We start from the raw sequence: 21,707 nt of genomic DNA on the forward strand, positions 1-21,707 counted from the left end.
TAAAAAATTCAAGTTTGGACTTAAGCCAGCAAGAGCCAGATCCTGCCATCCTTACTAGAGCTGAATAGGATCTTAAGATGGGCCTGATTATGAGCCGATTACTCATGTTGTGCTGAGAGGCTTTTTTTTGCATGAATGGGGCTATTGTGAACAAACATTTACAAGTGATTCACAATTTGGCCTATGTGAGTAATCTCACTGCCATCAATGCGACTACTCAGGGAGTAAAGCACTCCTAAATAAAACTGGCAGAATGTGACCCTGTTGTAGTACTTGACATCTAACACGAWGATACTTTTTCATTAGCTAAATGAAACGCTGCAAGCAACAGGCTATCATTCATTCTTTGAGACTAGGCTGATGCAAGAGCATGACAAGCTTAAGGCAGGCCTGCAACTTATCACACCTCAGGTTTAACGAAGGGTTGAATACCTATTTATTTAATTATAAAGTTATGCTAGAAACGCGGAACAAATAATTTCCATTGCTGGACTTGAGGGTGAAGAATTAATTAGAATTTAATCCCTTTCACTGAATTAAAATCATCAGGAAGATGACATGKTTTTTTATTTTCCCCTTTGATTTTGAAAGCTTCAAGCATCTAAAATCATTGCAATATTTTGAAAATGGGTATTTATTTTCCCCAAGTAATCTGCAATTGCAATAAATTCCTAGGAATTGTTACATTTTACTCCTGACAAAAAACCTTGTACAGATTGTTGAGGGGGAGATTTCAGAAGACAACAATAGCAAATTCAGTTATGAAAATAAATAAGTAAATTGAAAGAGGCAACAATAAAAATGTATTAGAGATTTTCAGCTAAACTTTCCCTGCTTTGTCCATTAATGATGCCCTAAAAAATTCTGGATATCACTTTGGCATGTTCTTAGCACTATATCTTAAAAAATGATTATGTGGAAATTGAATAAAATACAGCAACAAGAAAAAAAAAAGACCACAATATTTTTAAATTGCTAAAGAAATCCCTTGTTTTTCCACCACTTTTATCCTTCTACATGTGGCAAAAGTGTCCATACAAAACTAAAGTATCACCTTTACCAATAAAATTCTTTTTCTTTGCTTTAAATCATAAGGCTAGTTTGACTGCTGTCTAAACAGACCATTAAAAAATGGAAAAGATAGCTTCTAGCCAGAATTCTCTTTTCCAGCTCCTCAGGCCAAAGTTGAAGTTAATTTTTAGAAGGAGAATCGAATCAGGAAACCACAAATTGTAGTATACATATGTGTTAAAATTTGAGTTTATTAATAGCGGAAAATAGGACCATCCTTTCAGCTGTGTAAGAATCTGATGTAAAAATCCTATTTTTGGTTGACCCTGATGGTTTCGAAGTTAAGTTTGTTTATTCCTTTGAAAGGCTACAGAATGAGCCCTCTCCTATTTTAAGTTTTTCTCCCCCTGAGTGGGAGCAGAGAAAATCTGGGGATTCCTGTGTGTTTGTTTTTGTGAGTACTGCTAGTTCTGCRGTTGCTGTGAAGAAATGTGCTTCCTGGATCTTCCATTCTTCCCCCAACCGCCCTCTGTTCCTAACTAATGGCCAGAGAGAAAAGCAAGAAATGAGCAGGGGGTACCCAGAGAGTTGTGTCCTGTTCTAATCACAGCCATGCAAGTCCTTCTTGATTTCAATTAATTTACTTTGCCTTTATGAACCCGAGAGACTGACTGTTGCTTTCAAAGAGGCTGACATTTCACTCATCTGAAGGAGCTTGGAATGTGACAGGGGAAAGGGAGGAGAAGTAAATCAAAGCAGATAGCAATTCTCCAGATGTAAAGTATTTTCCTTCTCTATTTTTTTTCCACCAGAAATGTCAGAAAGTCTGCTGACATTTTAATTCCTTTGTGATAGGCTGGGAGCTGAGAGCCAAATCCTGCTGCCATTGCAGTCAAAAAGATTTTTTCCTATATGCTTTAAAGGTAGCAAACCAGTTTTACACTCTGGAAAGTATATAAGCAAAGTATCAACTAAATGTCACTAAAACTAAATGAGCTGTACTGTAATAACATCTTAAGATCAGTCACAAACTTAAACTGGCACGTCTTGTTGGACTTTTCTTTGTTTCAATTTGACTGTAGAGTAGCAAAACCCAGTAAGTTGGACTGTACGGGAAGTAAGACTTCACTGTTTGGTTGTTCAGGTTTTTTTCCTTAATCTGCGTTTTGCTAAAAGTGTAGGAGTACTATTCCATGCTGTCTTTTAGTCACCCAAGTTTCACAACACCCTGCAGCCTTTAAGATTTAAACACGCTAGTTGACACAATCTCTGCACATCTTGGAAAACTATTAAACATTGTGATAAAATATAACACTTTYAGTGTTATATTTGACTGAAAAAAAATCTCATTATCTTTAACAGGAATACATTCAGGTCCATAAGATAAAGTAGTTCCTTCTATTCTTATTACATTAATTCAACAAGCTCAACATGCATTCAGCAAAACAGCAGAGCTGGCCTACAGCAGCAGCACAGTGCTGAAAGAACTCAGGCCACAAATTCTACCTACAACATGAATGGTCCTATATTTCCTTCTTTACATGGTGTGCTTAGAGATTTACATCATGGGTTTAGCATAATAAATTTATTATCCTTTACAGAGTTGTTCCCTGATGAACTATTCATTTATAAAGCAAGAATTCTTTATACAGGACTGCTAAAAACCATGGAGTAGACACATTTGCTTAGTAGTTTTATTTTTTTTTTGCAGGTTCTATAATCATCTTTCATCAACTGGTACAACAAAACATACTTATATATAAAAATCAAAACAAAGAGGGCTTGTTGAGCTTGATGCATGGTAAATCTATTTGGTTTATTCTTGGTTTATTGTTAAATATTATATTGCATTTCTTTAAGCAGACATCGTGTATATTGTGATTTCTAGCATTCCACACACAGCAGCTTATTGTTGTTCCCTTTAAATATGGGAAATAAAAATGGTTTTAGTTTGCTATTAAAAAAAAAGAAGGAATTGAGAGAGGGTACTGCTATATTACATGGCCCAAGAAATATTGGCAGCATGCTCTTTGGCTTTCATCCGTAGAACTGCAATGCTGGAGGACCTCCTTTCAAACTCTGGCTTGGTTTCAAAAGCATGTCCATTGGCTGCCCCAGAAAGCAACGAGTCAGTGAAAAAATTATTGAGGGGCACGTGGCTGAACTGATTCTGGTGGTTTGAAAAGCCTGTGTAGCCAGAATCTGTCCGGGGTGAATGGGAGTAAGGTGTCATACAGGAGGATGTGTCTCGTGGCAGCATGCAGGAGGTAACCACAGAGCTGCTAGCCGCATTCCCTGCCCACAGATTGTTCTGAATCTGAAACATACAAAATGAGAACAATTAAATTTAGATTGTTCATCTTTTAATTTCTGCAATACTTGGTTTGCTTTACTTCACAGAAAATTAGTTCTCCTCTGAAACAAGCAACAAGTACTTAACAAGTTGTCTGAAATCACATTAGAAAATTGTATGAAGAGATCACAAGTCAAAATACGAGACTGTTCACTTGAGAGCAAGGGCTGATGAGTTATGCTCCTTACTCTGTCATCCCTTTGCTCTGTGGCTCCATATATGTCTACTGTTGAATCACAGGGTGCCATCAGCCCAGCCAGTCAATCAAATTAATGAAAACACACAATTGGCATCAGAGAAAAACTCTCAAAACTCTCATGAGGGACTCTCAAAAGAGTGTGCAAGATCATAGATCTTGCACATATATTTTCACCATAAATGCTCTCCTTATTAGAATATCCACTGTAATGTTAGGAAAGACTAGAAAAGGGTGAACAAAACAAACAAATCTGGATTTCTCAAGCAACAAAGACCAACAAGTATTTGCAAAATTTACTAAAAAGAAGCCTTCCTTAATGACTTTAAAACAAATGAAACAATAAAATAAACCACAGGAATTACTGATAATACATTCAAGAATTTTTCTTAAATCTGTTTCAAAGACAGATTTGAGATAAAATTTCTTTTCATGATGTTTTTATGTGCAATTATACTTTGAGGGCATTTTTGTTTCAGTGTTCAGCCTCAACAGACTGCACATGCATCCCTGGAAAATGTAGCATGACAGACTAGGACAGAAGATTTGTGGTTACCAGTGATGTCTAGAGGAACCATGTATTCAAGCTTTGATGCATAAACCTTTCTATACTTGGCAGACACAGCTTCATTCTGAGTTTCAGGCTTTCTCCCATCTATGTACAGACACTATTTATGGATAGGTATTTTTCGCTTGTTTGTTACTAGATGAACGGACAGGAAGATTTTCAAGGCCTAACACAAGTCAGCTCTTGTTATTATCTCAGACTGCATGGTCTTTCATTCCTGCTCTATTCACCATGATTTGACCAAACTTTGCACTCAGTTACTGTCCTTGTGTTTTTTCAAACAACCCCCCCCNCCCCCCCCAGTATTACATGTATATGATACAATCTCTGACATACTCAAACTTCCATGGTAATTTCTCATTTGGACACAACAATATACAGCTTTGTATGTCTTCTCCTCTTTTACCTATATAGATTTCCTGAATACTAATTTTTTTAATGTACAAATAACATCAGACAAGACATTTTTTTATCCTCATTCACAGTRCAGATCTTGTCAGCCTGTAACTATATCCTTTCCTATTTGATTTCCTTTGCTAAATTTGTCTTCATTCAAAAAATCTGCTATGTGTTCAGTGTACCCTTGCTCTGATGCACTGCCATTGAGCCCACATGTCTTTTTTCTCTGTGATATGTTGGAGTAACTCAAACACTCTTCAGTTAGCACTGTAAAATGAGTTCCCACTTCAAACTTAATTTTATATTCCTATTCCAAATCCATAGACAAAGGAATTTTGACTTTATGATATGAAGGTTATCTCTCCAGCTGAGTGATATTTTTCTGTCAAAGTAGAGGTCAGAGGAAGTAATGAATTATGACAGACACACACACAGAATGAAAACATGTTTCTGATGCTGATGAGTTGTGTTTTCTCCCATAGTCCTATCACTTTGCAACAGCACATACTCACAAACCACCAACAAGCTCAAGCTATAAATCATGGTTCACTGAACTCATCTAGCTGAGATCTAGTGCAGATAGGAAGGATGAAACAGTCTTATTTTCAAAGTTGATATTTTAAACAGCTGTAGTAGCGAGGTCATCAAGAGCTGACAAACCAATCTGGGCTCCTTGGGAATTCCAGCAACAAAAAGAAGATCCAGTAAATGCTCCATTTTTGTTTCCTGCAAAAGCCTAGGGGAAAAGCCATGGTAGCAACACATCTCCTCCAACTCTTGGTGTGCTCAGTTTGTTTACACAGAAATGCATGTGTGCAGTCATATGCATTGCTCCACACTTGCTTGTGGATGTGGCTTGCCTCTCCACACACACATCTGGGCACACACACCTGGCACACCCCAGGCTTCTGCTCCTGTGTATTTTAGGTACTCTGCTGACAGGTGATAGAGTGAGTAAGGTGCCTGAGGAAAAATATGGAAGATTTTTCCTCCTTCTTGTGGGTTGCCTGAAGCCTACACAAGGAAATCTAGTAAAAGTTTCAGAACTTTCCAGTTCCCTCCTCCCAAAATCAGTTTTTAGAAGAATCAAACATCAGCCCATGGGAGACCCTCTACAGTTTGACATGATCCCCAGCTGCCTTATTGCACCTTAATTAACCTACCTGAGCCAGTTTTGACCTATAATCWGACAAATTTCCCCAGGAAGAGACTAGTTAATCCCTGCAGTGTCTAATAAATGAGCTATTTCTGAAGGACCTCATAATCTCCAAAGCTAACTCACATGGGACAAAGTCTCATTCATCTGACTTATTAAAATTTCTTTCTAAGAAGTGCTATGCTAAATGCTGCAGTCACCCAGGCTGCAGAGATATAATTATGGGAAGAATTTTCAAAAGAAATGTGCAAGTTTGCCTTTAATGCAGTCATGATGGGAAAACTTCAAAAGGCTCAGAGACTCAGATTGAAAGTGTCCAATAACCTATGTGGTCTGGAAAAAAATCACAAAATCACTCTTTCTTTCTTTATTTCCAGTAGTTTGGTTCACAGTAAACTAAGTTTAGTACCACCACTTTTATTTTTATCCTAGACAAATCTCTTTCAATTTAGCCTCAGTGAGATTGCACAGGTGTAAAGGAGAACAGAATTCAGCTGCAAATCCTAAAATATGTTCATGTCTTCTTAAAGTATGTGAATAAGCTATTAATTCCTAAAACTTTCAAAGGAGTGCACTGGGTGCCTTCCTTAGAGAAAGGAATCCAAATTAGTAAACTTAACTTCAGGAATGCCACAAGATTCTAGGCAAGCTTTACCTCTTCTCTCATGAGGCAGCTATGCTTTCCAAAAGAATGTTTCAGTCATATCAATTTTCTATTGATTTTAGTTTTACCTCTGATATTAAATTTTCATTTCAAGGATTTACAACATAAATATGTTGTAGTGAAGTTTGGGTGCAGAGGGGATTCCTGTATTAAAAATAAATACACTAATGTTTTACAATAAGTCAAAATTATCAGTCCTTCTTCTGGTATGTTAGAAGGAAAAGCAACACTGTGTACATGAATTTAAAGAAAATATTTTTCCTCTTAAAATCTTGTGTGATCCATGAACTGTATAAAAGGCAATTCAGAGGCTGTGAATGAGGCCATACATACAGCACATCTCTGGTTTCTGTTAACATCACAAACAACTTGAGCTTTGCTCTTGTGGTTACCATGAAATTACCAGAGCCCTTCAATATATTTACCTACTGTATGTTTTATACACACATACATATGCACACACACCCTTCCTGATAGAAAAAGAAAGAGGATTTCATAGCTGTGACAAGAGCAAAACTGGAGAGTTATGGTTGTTAACATGGCTATGATGTAATTTCCTAAGCATATGACCTTTTGTTAGACCCTGCAGAGGAAAATGAGCTCAGGTAATCGCTCATCCTGCTCGGTRTCATTGCATTTTTTCTTTTAAACTTTCAAGCTCCCTGAGGTTCAGCCTTCTTATGCAGCACCTGGAGAAATAACAAATTCAAAACAAGAAATTTGCTGGGAGTTTTGCTATCACTTCCCTAGATTTGTCTCTCATCACCAAATCTCTTGACTCATGTTATTTCAGTCACCCGCCTATCCAGACTAGAGTCTCTCCCCAGCAGACACAAAACTTCTATTTGAGTGCACATGTGTTTAGTGCTTCATATGGGAAACAAAATTCTAATATCTTTTAAGATCTCTAGATATTAAGAGATGTTCTTATTACATCACATATTAAATATGATGTATGTTGAATATTATTATAATTACTGTAGTGAATAATTAGAAACTACACATTTTCAGGATGTTCCTGGTCACTGCAAAGGAAACAAGAGTGGCACTGACAGAGCAGTTAAGAATTTCTGTAATTAGAGAAAACATGCAAATGCTAGACTGAATTGCTAAACTTCTGTCACTTTTCTGCTTGTGTGAAACAACAGTCCTTTCACYGCCAGACACTAAATCTGTGCTATCACAAGGAGCTACTTTAGGCAMATTAAATGCCATAGCTGTTCAACTGCTCAAAACTGCTGGTTCACAACTGGTATCTATCTGCACAATTTATCTTTCCATATTTTTTTTTCTTTTTTTTTTTTTTTCTGCAGGCGTCTTCAGAACATCCAAAATACAGGTAGAAATTTGCCTGTACTTCCCAAGTTTGTAGATTCTTGGAACAGTTTAAACTGAAAATAACCTCTGGGATAATTTTTCTAAACCTTGCTCACAGCTATCCTTGATTTTAGATAAGGTTACTCAAGCCCCATCCAGCTACATTTTKAGTATCTCCAGCTACAGGGATTCATTAATTTCTATGGGCAACTTGTCCCGAAGCTTCATCCCTCTCATTGTGTTTTTACATTTGTATCTGGACAGAAGAGCTCTCAGTGTAATTTGTGATCAATTTGTAGGAGCTGTTGGACCAAGTGCAAATGGGAAGATCACCTGTACTGTATTGGSCTCAGGTACATATGAGTAAGATGCAGCACATTATTTACAGGTATTAATAAAATGCTCATTGGCCCATGGTAGTGATACAGATCTAAAAAATGTGACAGACTCCTTCAGTCCACATTTAGGCTTACATGGTAAACAAAATAAAAATCTGATCATTAGATTCCACATTTAAACAAGTTTGCTGATCTTCAAAATAATGAGGATTTGAAAAGTCATCAAGCTTTCATTCTTGTATAGGGTTTTTAGTAAACTGTAAGTTCTTCCTACTGCTATCTTGGGGCCAGTTACACTAAGGATTAATTATGTTTCAACTCTATGATACAGTTAAAGTCAAAATTCCATATTTTGAAAAATGCTATTAAAAAAWTTGTGGATCTCAGAAAAAGAAAAGAATTTGCCTTACAATTATGACCCAGTAAAGTTACTCACACACTTAAAGAAATACATGTTTCACAAAAAAAGCCCATAGAGCAACAAACTGAAAGTGAGTCTATGAGAAGGATCACATACAGAGGTGGTTTATTACCAAGAAAAAAATTAAAGTGCCATTCATAAAATAAAAAAAGCTACTTTATGTGGAACAGACACCACCCAGAAAGAACAGAAGTGTGATTCCTGTTGGAAGATCAGCCACAATAAGGGAAGTAAGCACACATGCAGCATGACACACAGCATCCAGGTGGGGGTTGAGCCCATGCTATCATGGTTAGACAGCATGAGTGTGTGTTAAAACTTCTTTGAAGCCAGCTCAGATATGTCAGCCACATCTACTCCTATTTAATCAGTGTACCCATAGCCTTAATGAACTATTGTGATTAACTGTCATTTATATGTCTACTACAGTTAAAAGAAATTTTAAGTCATGTAACATGTGGTGTCTAATATATTCCATATGAACATTTAATTGGAGCATGTAACTTTGATTATTGCTAATGAGGATTAGCCATATGTACTAAGGCTAGAGAAAACTATAATGATGATCCAAGGAAAGTACTKAACACATGTATACCGATACCACTTCTACACTCTTTGATTGCCAACACATCATGTGATGCCATGCTGTTCAACATATTAATTTGATTTATCATTCTGGTGGATGGAATACAAACTTCAACCTCTTCCTTTTATTTCTGAGATTTCAACATTTTCCTTTCTTTCTACACCTTCTATATCACTCCCCATACTTTTGAAAAGCTTTTGTTGTCCTAAAATTCCTACCTGCATTGGAGTGGGTTTTCTCAACTGAAACAAAAAATTAAATTCTATCTGATCCAACTCTTGCCTGCATTTTCAAGAAAATTAAAAAAACCCAAACATTTTGTATGTAATAGTAAGAGGGAAAGTAGAATGGTGTGACAAAATGAATCCTCTTAAAAGAACTTAGAAGGAAAATTACAACAAATGAACATGATTAAAAGAATGAGTAAGGAAGAGGAAAGATGCAAAGTAGGGAAAGAGTGTAGGTGGGAGAAAAATGTTGCCCTTTTTCATCTGCTTTTCAATGATACAGTTTAATGTTTATTTACATCCTGCTGCACTTATTTATAAAGATATTATCTTTATAAATTAGATTCCTGCAGGGAAAGCTAAAAGTCTGTGTGATAACAGTGTAGGCTCTTGTGTATGTAAGTAAGGAGGGGGCAGAATGAAATTTTGTCTCAGGTTTTCTTGCTTTCTTCTCACAGGTAAGCATTGAATCTGATGAGATCAAGTCCCCTTTGTAACAGTAGCCTTCCCTCTAACACGGGGTGGCAGAAGGGGTCAGATAAAGACCAATAAGGTAAGAGAAGAGCAAAGATAAAGGGGGTTTTTATTGTTCCTCTTCCAACATATTATTTATAGATCCATGTAAGATAACTACAGGTGACTGCAGCTGAACCAAGAATCAGAACAAAAAAAAATATTGGAGATCATCTTACCTATTTTACAACTAATGCTTTAGGATTAAAAAAAAATAAATAATGAGAATTTTGCTAGTTTTAAAGGGAATATGTCTGGCATAAGTCTCTTTCATTACATTTTATAAATGCAAATGTCTGATACTTATCTGACCATGGCTGCCTACAATGAAGGATGGATCCTTCTGGGAAGTCCCGTTCATCAACACTTTAATGGAGTCTCAGATATCCTGACACATCTTTAATAACACAAGGCACTGTACTTAATTATGCCTCATTTACAAAAATTCACTCCGGTGAAAGGAAGTAAACCTCCCTATAAAGTGAATCTGCATTAATTTCCCCACTGATGTTAAGATGCTCCATTTTCACTTTCATGTCATCRGTAGCATATTGCTAGTTATGCTAAAACTGTCCAAGATATGTGTTTTTCTGAGTGCACTTAAGATGTCTTAAAGCACAATGTGTTGCATCTGCAAGAGAAGCTTGATGTTCAAATACTGAAACTAATGAAACTGAAACCTTTTACTAAAAGGAATGAAAACAAGTGTGCATGACATCTTCCTAGAAAAAAAAATCTGATTTTCAGCATAGTGTTGTTAAAACCTTGAAAAAAAACAATTGAATAATAGATTGTGCTGTGATATTGTACAAACTGTCCTCCTCTTAATCCAGGTTTTGATAGTAAAATTAATGGAATATATATGCATGCAGAATTTGGCCATTTTAAGAAGTATTCAACCTCCTGGCAGATAGATGAGGAAACATTTTGGAAAAAAAAACAAAACAAACAAACAAACAAACAAAAAAAAAAGCAACATCTAAAGTCAATATACCATGAAAGTAACTAAGATTAGATTAAAATAGGAAAACAAAAGAATTCTGCTCTACCAAAAAAAAAAAAAAAAACCACCAAAAAAAAAACCCCTAAATTGTTATTATTGTGAAGATGAAGATGTAGAATTTAATAGCAAATGGACTGGTTTATAGCGACAGGTGTTGGACCAGACTCCCTCTAGAGATCACTTCCTCAACCTTTCTCTGATTCAGAGCCAACCTTCTGTCTTAAATAAACTGAAAGAATCATTTTCTCACAGGAAAAGCCTTTCAGGTTTATAAAGTCACACAGAGTATCACAGGATGATAGTCTTAATTCGTGTTTGGTGAAGATTATTGGTGAAGAGGCTAAGCAGAAGCCTCCATKACACCCTCTGTTCACTGTAAGAGACTTCTTCTGGAACGCAGCCAATATGTGTTTTCTCAACATATCCATGGCTGGACTCAAAACAGAAAATCTTCAGGCTGCAAATCCTTATAATGCACACCAGAAATTCACATTTGTTCCTGTTGTTTCTGCCACACAGCTGTAAACATCTCAGCTTGATTTCATCCTTTTTCAACATTCAACCTATACTTCTTTCCAGCAACAGGGAATCTGTTTTTCCCCATGTTGATAAAGGCTTTTTAAATAAGCTCTAGTGGTTTGTATTCCACAATCTGCAAGAAAAACTATTTCCTCAAAAGTATGGCAAAGCCTGTCTAATATTTGCTTATTTCATTGTCACAATAGAAGTGCTGGTACATAGGTGGTAGTGCAGGAATAAAAGTGAAGAAAAAAAGGCCATTTGATTTCTTTTCTTGTATTAACTACAATGAAATAATGGAACTGTTGGGAAATCAGTCTGTAACATTAGAAGGAAAAATGCAAGTAGCAATTTTAAATAACTTTTCTGCCTGAATTGTGGGATAGATTGATGAATTTATAGCAAGTTGGGTGCTATATATTTATTTTCTGTAAATGAGGCACTTTAAAATGGACATCTAGTTCAAAAGATTTGAATGTAGTGATGCTAGTGGCCATTGTGCTTTTGAGACAGATTTTCCTTGTCTCAGGCGTTCTCACAGGAAATGTTATGTGTATGATAGAGACATGCATTTACTGAAGGTGAGGATTTAAAAATGTGAAAACTATGAAGAATTACCACCAGGTTAGCAAGAAYGTGAATTTTTATTAAACATTGTCTGATACCTACTCATATTCCAGTATACAGAAAAGTAGCCAACTTCCCTGAGGAGTGGGCTACATGTTTTTTATCATGTAGCCAAGCCATGCATGCAACATTCAGCTGAAATAGCCAATGTAAAGAGGACTCACACCTTTATTTGGCTCCTTGCTCCTGTTCTTGGAGTACACAACAGTACAACGCAGCTTTCTCATGCAGGTGACCAGACTTAATAAACATTCATGCCTGCTTATCTGCTAGTCTGTGGTTGTAGGTGTGCATGTTGTATTAGTGTTTGTGAATGAGTACACATTCTATATTTCTACACATTTTAGAGATGTTTGATCTAAGATTATGTGACCCACCTTTGTATTTCAATCTTCTGTTTTTAAGATTTTATGAATTAATGATGGATACATATGTCAGGGTGAAACTTAGTTGTGTCATTATCTAGGAGATTTTTTGACAAAAATGTAAACAGAAATGCTGTGAATTAAACTTTTTAGCAATCAGAAACTACAGAATAGGTATTTTATTTGGTTTAGAATTTTATAGAATATATTATCATATAATTTAAAAATGTGGGATTTTTGAAAAACATTAATTTTAGGACAATCATTTTGAGTACTTACCAATGACTTATATTATTCCATTATCTTACATTAATGAAATTTTAGTCAACTGGGAAAATTTGCAGTAGATGAAATCCTACTAGAAATATGAGACAAGCTTGCAGACATAAAATTTAGTCCAGAAACCCCAAATCTTAAGCCCTGTTCCTAGTATCATTTGTTATGTTGCTACAGGTAAGTCAGAAAGACCTTCAGAAGAGAGATGGCCACCTGGAGGGTTTTTTTTGAGTGAACATGCTTTGCTATGTCTTTGTGAACCCTCCTGAGACTACCTGAGATTGTGTCCACCTGCTTGAACACAGAGTGTTGTGCAGTGGTTGCTGATGTAACTTGGGTTATTGCACTCTTCATTGGTAAAATAAAACCAGAGTTTAAAAGTGCCATCACAGCTGAAATGGTTGTGCCCATGTTCTGAGCTGCTGGAAGACATCCAGCTCTAGCCCAGGCACCAAACCTTGTAACATGCAAACTCTTCAGTGCCATTAAGCTGAGTAGGTGAAGCATGAGGTTCATAGCTAATCACGTTCAGAGAATGATAGAATCATTAAGGTTGGGAAAGGCCTCCAAGATCATCAGGCCCAGCATTTGACTGAACACTGCCATGCCAACTAAAGCATAGCAACAATTGCCATTTCCATCTTTTGAACACTTCCAGGGATGGTGACTCCCCCGCTCCAATGCTTAACCACTCTTTCAGCAAAAAAATTCTTTCTGATATCTGACTTGAATCTCCCCTGCCTCAGCTTGAGGTTATGTCCTCTTGACCTGCTGCTTGTCCCCTGTGAGAAGAGACCAAGGCCACCTTYCTACAGCCTCCTTTCAGGCAGTTGTAGGGGGCCATAAGGTCTCCCCAAATTCTCCATTTCTCCAGGATAAACATTTCCAGCTCCCTCAGCTGCTCCTCATAAGTCCCTTCTCCAGGCCCTTCATGTGTTCCATCATCCTTTTCTGGACATTCTCCTGCACCTCAATGTCTTTCTTGTAGTGAGGACAGAACTGGACACAGGATTCAAGGTGTGGCCTCACGAGTGCCAAGCACAGGAGGACAATCCCTGCTCTGGTCAGGGGAACGCCAGGATGCCATTGGGCTTCTTGCACTGCTGGCTCATGTTGAGCTGCTGTCAGCCAGCATTCCCAGGCCCTTCTGTGCTGGGTCAATATCCAGCCAGTCTCCCCTGACCCTGAAGAACTCTTCATTGAGCCAATTCAGAGCATGACCAAAGCAGGCTCACATAGAATATAAGTATATTCTTAAGGTTGGCAGAGACCCAGCTATCTAACGAAGCAGAAGAGAACCTGAACACCATTAGTGAAAGGGAACCATGAAAGATTTTTTGCTTTGTATAGTGATTTTTTTTCTATTAATTATGTGGCAAATTAAATGTCCTAAAGCCAGAGACATGAAAAACAATGGCTTCAGAGTAAGAGTATTCAATGTGCTAAAACAAGCAAGCAGACAAACAAAAAGCAGATAGTGGGACAAAGCAGTGAACCAAAGGACTGGAGAACAGAGACAGACTATTACAATTTCATTGTGTAGTATACCTTACTATATATTAATGGGGAACCGGAAAAAAAAACAAAAAAACAAAAAAACAAAACAAATTAAACAGACTACAACGGTCTGAAACAGCTGTCTTATCCCTCTGCCTCTGTCCCAGCCGTATACATTAAATTCTGATTCTGCATGGTTGTATTATGATTTCATGCTAGTGGAAGACTTGTTCTATTTAATGGTCTGTTGAGGTCCATTAAAGAGAAATTATGTCGGTTCAATACATCTGAAGGAAGCTATCTGGTGATCCCACAGTTCATGCATCATCTTAGCAAAGTATACAAGACCAGAGCTGCTAGGATGACTCAGTCAAATGTAGAACCAAAGTACTGGTTGATATTTACCATACCTGAGGGTAGCTGTCAGTCCTTGGAAGAACAGATATATCGTAGGTGGCAGCAAAGTGGCTCTTAGCTTGCTGGATCTGACCATAGCGTTCTCTTTTCCTCCATTTTGCTCTTCGATTCTGGAACCAAACCTACAGTGTACAAGGAAACACTCATCCATGTGAACTAAATKACACACTGTGAGAAGAGTTTTAGGAAAAAAAGAAGATGTTTTGGACAGTGGCTTTGAAAATTTCTGTTCATCTACAAATGAGAAGTTGTCCACCTGAAAATTAAATTCTTACAGTTTCAATCTTGTCAGTGTTAGACCTGTTCAAGTTATTCCTGGCTGTTTTACAAGTACATGTTGTTTACTTTCTATTTTCTCAAAAAAAAAAAAAAACAAACCCAAAGCAAAACAAACAAAAAACAACCCATACAAATCAGTCTGTAGCAAGTAAAATTGCAAAGAAACTTTCTCTTAAATTCCCATGCCCCATGCCCACTGACTTGCTATGACTACCCATAATCTGCCTCCTAGAGGTGTACATAATCTTTATCAAGCGCAGTAATAAAAGGCAGGAAAAACTGGCACAAGGACAGTAGTCTGCCCAGCAGAAAAGTTAATATAAGGAAGTCTAAAAGGCCAGGAAGACAATAAAATTCACCATGTCATAAACAGTTTTTGACCTATTGTGATTTTTTTTCACATTGGTGCTAGATGAAATCTGTTTCTTATAATAGAAAGCAAAATAATGGCACTTTAGACTATGGAATACTTTAGATTTTATGCTTAAATTTCTTTATACCCCTTGGACTGCTCTGTAATATTTTGAGAGTCAAGTATTATACCAAAAACCCATTATATGCCCATTTYTTTCTGTTACTGATGACTGTCCTTGTCCCATGGTTTTCATAATTTATTTTTTTTCTTTCAGACAGTTTAGTTTAGACTGGTTACAAATCAGCCTGATGAGTTAAGGGGATTGCAAAGAAAAGTAACACTGTATAAAAGTAATATCCAACTAGTCTTTATTGTTCTAGTGTGAGCAAGCTCACSAAGACTTCTTTAAGAAATTACATTACTAATAGATTTTTTTTTTTAAGCAAACAATGACATTGGTTAGTCTTCCTTCTAAATTGATCACGTATTCATTTTGATATATACATACATAGTGGGTTTTTGTATGGACATTTCCTGTATTTTTAATGATATCTTATGATCACATATTGTGAGATATTTAAAATAAGACTGTTGGTTTATGATTCCATTCTTGCATTGATCATTGGAGAACACAACTGTCTTTTGATACTGCTTAAGCAATCAGGGCATAATTTTGCTTATTTTGATTCCTGAAGACTTGTTGCAGATTTAGTATGTGGACTCTTTTAAAATGTATTCATCAATCAAAGAAAGGCTCATGCATATAACTCCTGAGTATATATTGTTAGGGACTTTGGTGGCAAATTTGTGTTATTTATGATGTCTGAAATTCAGCAAAAAGAAAAGGGAAGGCAAAATAAAAAGAGGCATCAAGGACACGATGAAGAAGTACAGTCATGAAGCTCGTTTCTTGAAAAAGACTTGACAATCTCCCTAAAATGGGAAGCAACTACTGGACTGACACACAGCAGGAGAGAGAACAACTTAGAAAAATCAGGTTCAAGTTGGCTCTGTCTGCATGTGAGCAGGACAAATATTAAATTGGATGTTGATGAAATAAATGGTGGTGAAGGGAACTGTGGGTAAGGTATCCAGCTGATCACTCTGCTACAGTAAAATCAAACAATTTGCTTGAATTCATGGAGCTAAATGAGAAAAAGCACTTTTTTTTTTTCCTTTGACGATCCCCAAAAATGTTTCTGTTTACACCACTTTAATAGAAACTTACTCTTGGCAGAGATAAAGTAACCATTAGCCTCCACAAAGCAATGTAGARATCTGCTGCTTGTTATCCTTGAATTGCCAGATGCTCGTCTTTAATGACGTAAGGCCTTGCAAACTGCTTAATCTTGTGATGGAATACGCTTGCTACTCTGGATAGAAATGATCAACATGTCCTTTCATATTTAGCATATGAGAAATGCAAAGATCAGTTCTCTTTTAAGAAAGGGAAGAACATGTTTAAATAAAATAGAAATTGATACGCTGTGAAAGTCTGATATAGATTGTATACTTTTTATTTACTGTCTTCTTTTTAATACTCTCACCATATAAAGCCTGTAAACCTTAGGAAAAAAAGTGATAAAAGCTCAATAGACTCACTTTAATTCAATTCACCACTCCCTGTTCTCACTACTAATTTGTTCTTGAAGTTGTTATCTGTATTTCAGAATTATGCATTTGTTACAACAGTGTTTTAAAATTATGCTACTTTTTTTTTTTTTTAATCAAGACTAAGTCATAATTGGAAATCTGCACCTAATTCAGAAGGAGTGGGATTGTGCAAGGCCTGAAGAGTAAAAAGTCATTGAAATAAATTCTATTGGCATTGCTGATATTGTATTGATGTAACTGAACACACCGTTTTGGACTCTATTTTCTGATGACAGCAGCGAATATAATGTCTGGTTGAATAGACATGAAAAGAGCACTTCTTTCTAAAATTAATTAGCTGACTTTGTTACTGAAAGTGTTTCTGATTTAATTTCAGTTTGTATGCATGTGAACTGACGTCTATTTCTCTATATGCATGTTTGAATATGTGTTTAATTACAAGTTGTGAAGTTGTTATCATATTCAAGTCACTAAATTAAAAAAATGAATCCCAGTCTGCAAGAATCAACAGGACTGCTATTCTCTAAATTGAAATAATGATCATTACCAGAACAGGGAATATATCTAAAATTTAGATAAAATTGGAATATGTGACTTACACCCTTTTCTAAGAGAAGACCTCTACACAAGGGAAAGGCTGCATTTCCTGGATATTTAGCTTCTTTTCTCACCACTGCGCATCCAAAGCCATAAATATTATTGAGATTACTATGCAAGCACATACTGAATGAATTACATTTGTACACAGTTAAGAAACTCAAAATATGTACTAAGCAGTCAACAGTTCTTTTTGCTCCAAAAATTAGAATAACATTATTCATCAGTTATGAAGGTTTAAAAACCAGCAAATATACCTCCTATTTTTGTGATTTCTATGATCATTCCGTACAGCAGACATGAAAGGATGATGTCCTTGTTTTATACAGGCACACATACACACACACACACATACACACACACACACACACACACACATATATGTATATATAGATATTTATGCACATTTATATATGTGCAGTTTCACTGCACTGCATACTCTTTGCTTAACAAAGGAAATTGATTACTTAAACAAGGAATTTGATTACTTTTTAAACTGCACTTTTCATGCCATTACACACACAGAATCCTCTCCATCTGAGTTCTGCATTGTCATCAGTCTGAACTACAGGCAACAACTCTTTAGTGGGATCTTTAAATGCAACACTTTACATTTTCACTGCCCGGAATTTTGCAAGAGATCAAGACAGCTTTACTATTGATGTTGTGTTCTTATCCTTTAAACAAGTGTTCAGAGCTGCAACACAAGCTATTTTAAAAAATAACAAGTTATTTTAGTACTACAGCACAACATCTCCCATCCATAAAGAAATGAAGAAGCTAAAGGAGCTGTTTACTTTAGCTTTATGGGCTTTTATACAATCCCCAAGAGTGTAACTTACTCATTCCTACAATGCACAATTTGTCAGAGAAATGTTTGGTTCCTACCTGGACTCTGGCCTCAGTGAGCTCTGTTCTCAGAGCTAGCTGTTCTCTTACATAGACATCAGGATAGTGAGTTTTCTGGAATACTTTCTCCAGTTCCTCCAGCTGCATACTGGTGAAAGTTGTTCTGTGTCTCCTCTTCTTACTGCTGGAGACATTGCTGTCACACTTATCACTAAGTTCATCCAGGTCCCCCTTCTCCTGCAACCCTTTCACTGGAGACATCCTGAGATTGTTGCAATTGTCCATGGGCCTGCTCAGCTCTGTGTGAAGAGGCTGTCCTTCGACTTTAGTAATCCCGTAGTTCACTGCATACAAGGTGGGTTAACAGCTGGTTAATAAATGATCAAGGGGGAAGAGAAAGTGTTTAGGTTCAGGAGTTCATATAAAACAGTTTCACAAGGAGCAAGATTCTGTCGTGACTGTGTTATTACTATACTAGATCATGGAGGAGGAATTTGTAATATTAACTACATGTAGAATAAAAGTGCTAAATCACATTGAATTTTTACTGTAAATTGTATCTTAAAATATAATCTGAAAATTTACAGAGTAAGGAGGCTGTACAAGAGTACTTGGATATTTTCACTCTGCTGCTACTGCCGCTAAAGTAGTTAACAATCCATGAAATCAGCATCAACTAGAGTAGTACAGAAAAGGAATCTTAACCCAAAATAGAATTTCATAGAAGAGGCACAAAGATACTGACAAACACTCCCTTAAACTTGGAAGAACATGTAAAAACCTCTATTTCTATGAAAATACAAACTAACAGTGAAGTAAACTAAATAGCTGTAAACTGACAAATCAAGAAGCAAATTAAATTAAATATTAACTTCACTTTTAAAACTAAATAAATTCCATATATCTTCTTTTGGATTTGTGAAGTGGAATTGTTTTCAATTAGCCTTGTTATGTTTACAAAACAGAGCATTTCTGCAAAATGTTAGCTTATTAAAAGAGATACTTTGTATAAGGAATGCAGGAACCATTGGTCTTTAGGTAAAACCTGAGTGGTAGAGATAGAAAACATTCCACAGTAGCTTCTTAATAGGAAATGAAAAAAAATCCCTACTTTTCAATATTTTTAACTTATCTTATATCACTGGAAAAATAATGAGATAAGTTATACAGATAAAACAAAATCTGTTCTAAAAAAAATATTAAAACACTACATAAATCAAAATTAAGAAAAATGGCATGTAATATATTATAAGGAGCTTRCTTTGAATTTTTCTCACAATCTCAGCAATTTCCTTTATTTCAATTCGAGCTGATTGTACTGAGACAATTTTTAGATACTTACCATCGACACATAAGATAGGAAATGCCTCAACGCCCTCGAGGCATACGTTAAATTAATTAATTTTAAAAAAACACCAATGTTGATTTATACATTCTTTCGTTTTTTCTTTTTGAAATTACACTTGAAGAAATCTATCAATATGTGTCACAATTTGTTTCATACAAATAAAAGAAAAGAATTTTCCAAAAAAGCCCGTTTAATGTCTATACGAGTCAAAAACCATATGACATTGTTTGTCTTCTTATTGCAGCTAATCTTAGCCATAGTTTCCAATACTTCTAGGAAATAATTTTTAAAATATTTAAAAATAAATACCGATTTTCATCACGTTGGAATAATTAGGAAAATTTTAAATGTTTTAAAAATAAAATATTCCGCATTCTCCCAGCCGATGGGCTAGAAATTTTAACAATTGATAGAATTTTTAACACTATTGTTTGGAATACCGATGTCGTTTTCGGAAGAATCACCCCTACGCATCATTTGGTAACGCGGCAGAGACYAGGCTACCGTCGCAGGACAATATTTGAAGGAATCAAACATGACCAAGCGACCTTCCGTTCCCTGCCTGGATCAGCACCGGAGACCCGGCCGTGTCCGGGGTCCCTCCGGCACCGACATCTGGGGATGCTTTTTCCCGGGTGTTTGTTGGATGAAAACGCCGCGGCTTTCAGCGAGAGCGGAGAGTGACCAGGGAGCGGCCGAGGGCCGGTCAGGAGGGTGCCGGGGGCGGCCAGGGGTGCCGAGAGGTGCCGGGGGGCGGTCGGGGGTGCCGAGAGGTGCCGGGGGCGGCCGTGCCCTGCAGCGCCCTCCGGGACCCTCCAGCCCTTCGGTGTCCCGGGCGGGCTGTGCCGGCGCGCCCGGAACTCCGTCCCTCGGCAACCCGGGAGACACGGGCCGGGAGCGGTAGGGAAGGCAGCAGCCGGAGTGTTTCACTTCAAGGAAAAGAGCTCTTCGAAGTAGGCTGTTGCCTTCTCCCGGAGTTCTGTTTTGTTTTGGGGTTTTTTTTGGTTTTTTGTTTGGTTTTTTTGGGGTTTTTTTTGTTTTTTTTTTTTTTTGTTTTTGTTTTTTTTGTTTGGTTTTTTTTTTTTTTTTTTTTTTTTTTGTTTTTTTTTTTTTTTAATAAGTAGTGGCAGTAATATCATTAATATTGTTATTGTTATTTTACTACGACGTGACAGCCCCTTGCATGCACACATCCGAAGGCTGCACAGCCGCCTTTGGTCTCCCGGGGCGGGAGAATCCCTGGCCCGTATATCTCCAGGAGGGAGAATAACCCTGGGATGACGACTCACCGTTGTCCTGGCAGGGTGATGTCCTCTCCAGCCTCACATGATGCTCAGCTCTTTGCAGAGGGTTGAAGGCCTGCACGCATTTGCTGCCTGACGTTTTGCTATAAAAGGACTCATTGTCCAAAGTTTCCATAACGTGCTCCAAGCTGCCTCCTGCTCCCATGTAAAAGTCGCTGTTCTTGCTCGGCTGGCTCTTCAGGGCAAACTTCTCGCTCAGAAAATCCATAATCATCTAAGGCTGCTTGAGAGCTTCTTCCCTAGACAGAGGCTGGGCTGTGAGCAAGGGAGGGAGAGGAGTGGATGGGAGGGAAGGGAGGAGGGAGGAAGAGGCGTTCAGTGCTTAGGGAGCCGTTTTGCCTCTGAGCCTTTGATTTGTCTTGTCTTGAAAGGGGAACCCGAAGTTGCTCTTATATCTTGAAGCTCAGCAGGACTTGTGCAACCTCCCATTCCTAATGAATATGAAAATAAGCAAGCAGCCTAACTCCACCCCAGGTCCCCTAAGACCTAATTCCAACGCAGGAGGGAGTTCCAGGCCCGTTTTCGGCAGACAGATCTGTTTCAGACAGACATGCACAAGCATTCGGGGAGGGTGAGGGGAGAGAGGGAGGGAGGACAAATAAAAAGGACATTTCCCCTCTGCAACCTACGCACATTTCTCCAGGGATCCTGGAAAGAGTAATCTCTCGTTTCCCTCGCTCTCCCCCCAGCTCCCTGAGAGGCTTAGAGGAAGGTAATTTCAGGGGCACACACCCTCAAGTTAAGGATCTTCTTTAATCGATTTGACTGATACCTCGGTAGCTACAGTCCTGTTCTCTGAAGCTGTAAAATTAAGAACTGGTGTTTCTTCTTTATTAAACAGCTCAGAAGTTTTGTTCTAGAGTTAAACAGAGAAAGAAATATTGCAGACAGGTTTTTTGTTTTGTTTT

General features: G+C 37.3%; 1 protein-coding gene across 1 annotated transcript; it reads right to left on the bottom strand.

The window, feature by feature from the left end:
- Window positions 1-1,005: 1,005 nt before the first annotated feature.
- ALX1 (ALX homeobox 1) lies at window positions 1,006-21,195 on the bottom strand. The gene is made up of 4 exons (XM_057374769.1): window positions 20,785-21,195; window positions 18,187-18,491; window positions 14,447-14,575; window positions 1,006-3,328 (listed from the first exon to the last, which is right to left on the bottom strand). The coding sequence occupies exons 1-4, from the start codon at window positions 21,011-21,013 to the stop codon at window positions 3,008-3,010; spliced, it is 984 nt and encodes a 327-aa protein (XP_057230752.1). The 5' UTR covers window positions 21,014-21,195; the 3' UTR covers window positions 1,006-3,007.
- Window positions 21,196-21,707: the final 512 nt, after the last annotated feature.

This window comes from Malurus melanocephalus, unplaced genomic scaffold (genome assembly GCF_030028575.1).
Source record: "Malurus melanocephalus ecotype Western Australia unplaced genomic scaffold, MMel_1.1 scaffold_232, whole genome shotgun sequence".
Classification (NCBI taxonomy): domain Eukaryota; kingdom Metazoa; phylum Chordata; class Aves; order Passeriformes; family Maluridae; genus Malurus; species Malurus melanocephalus.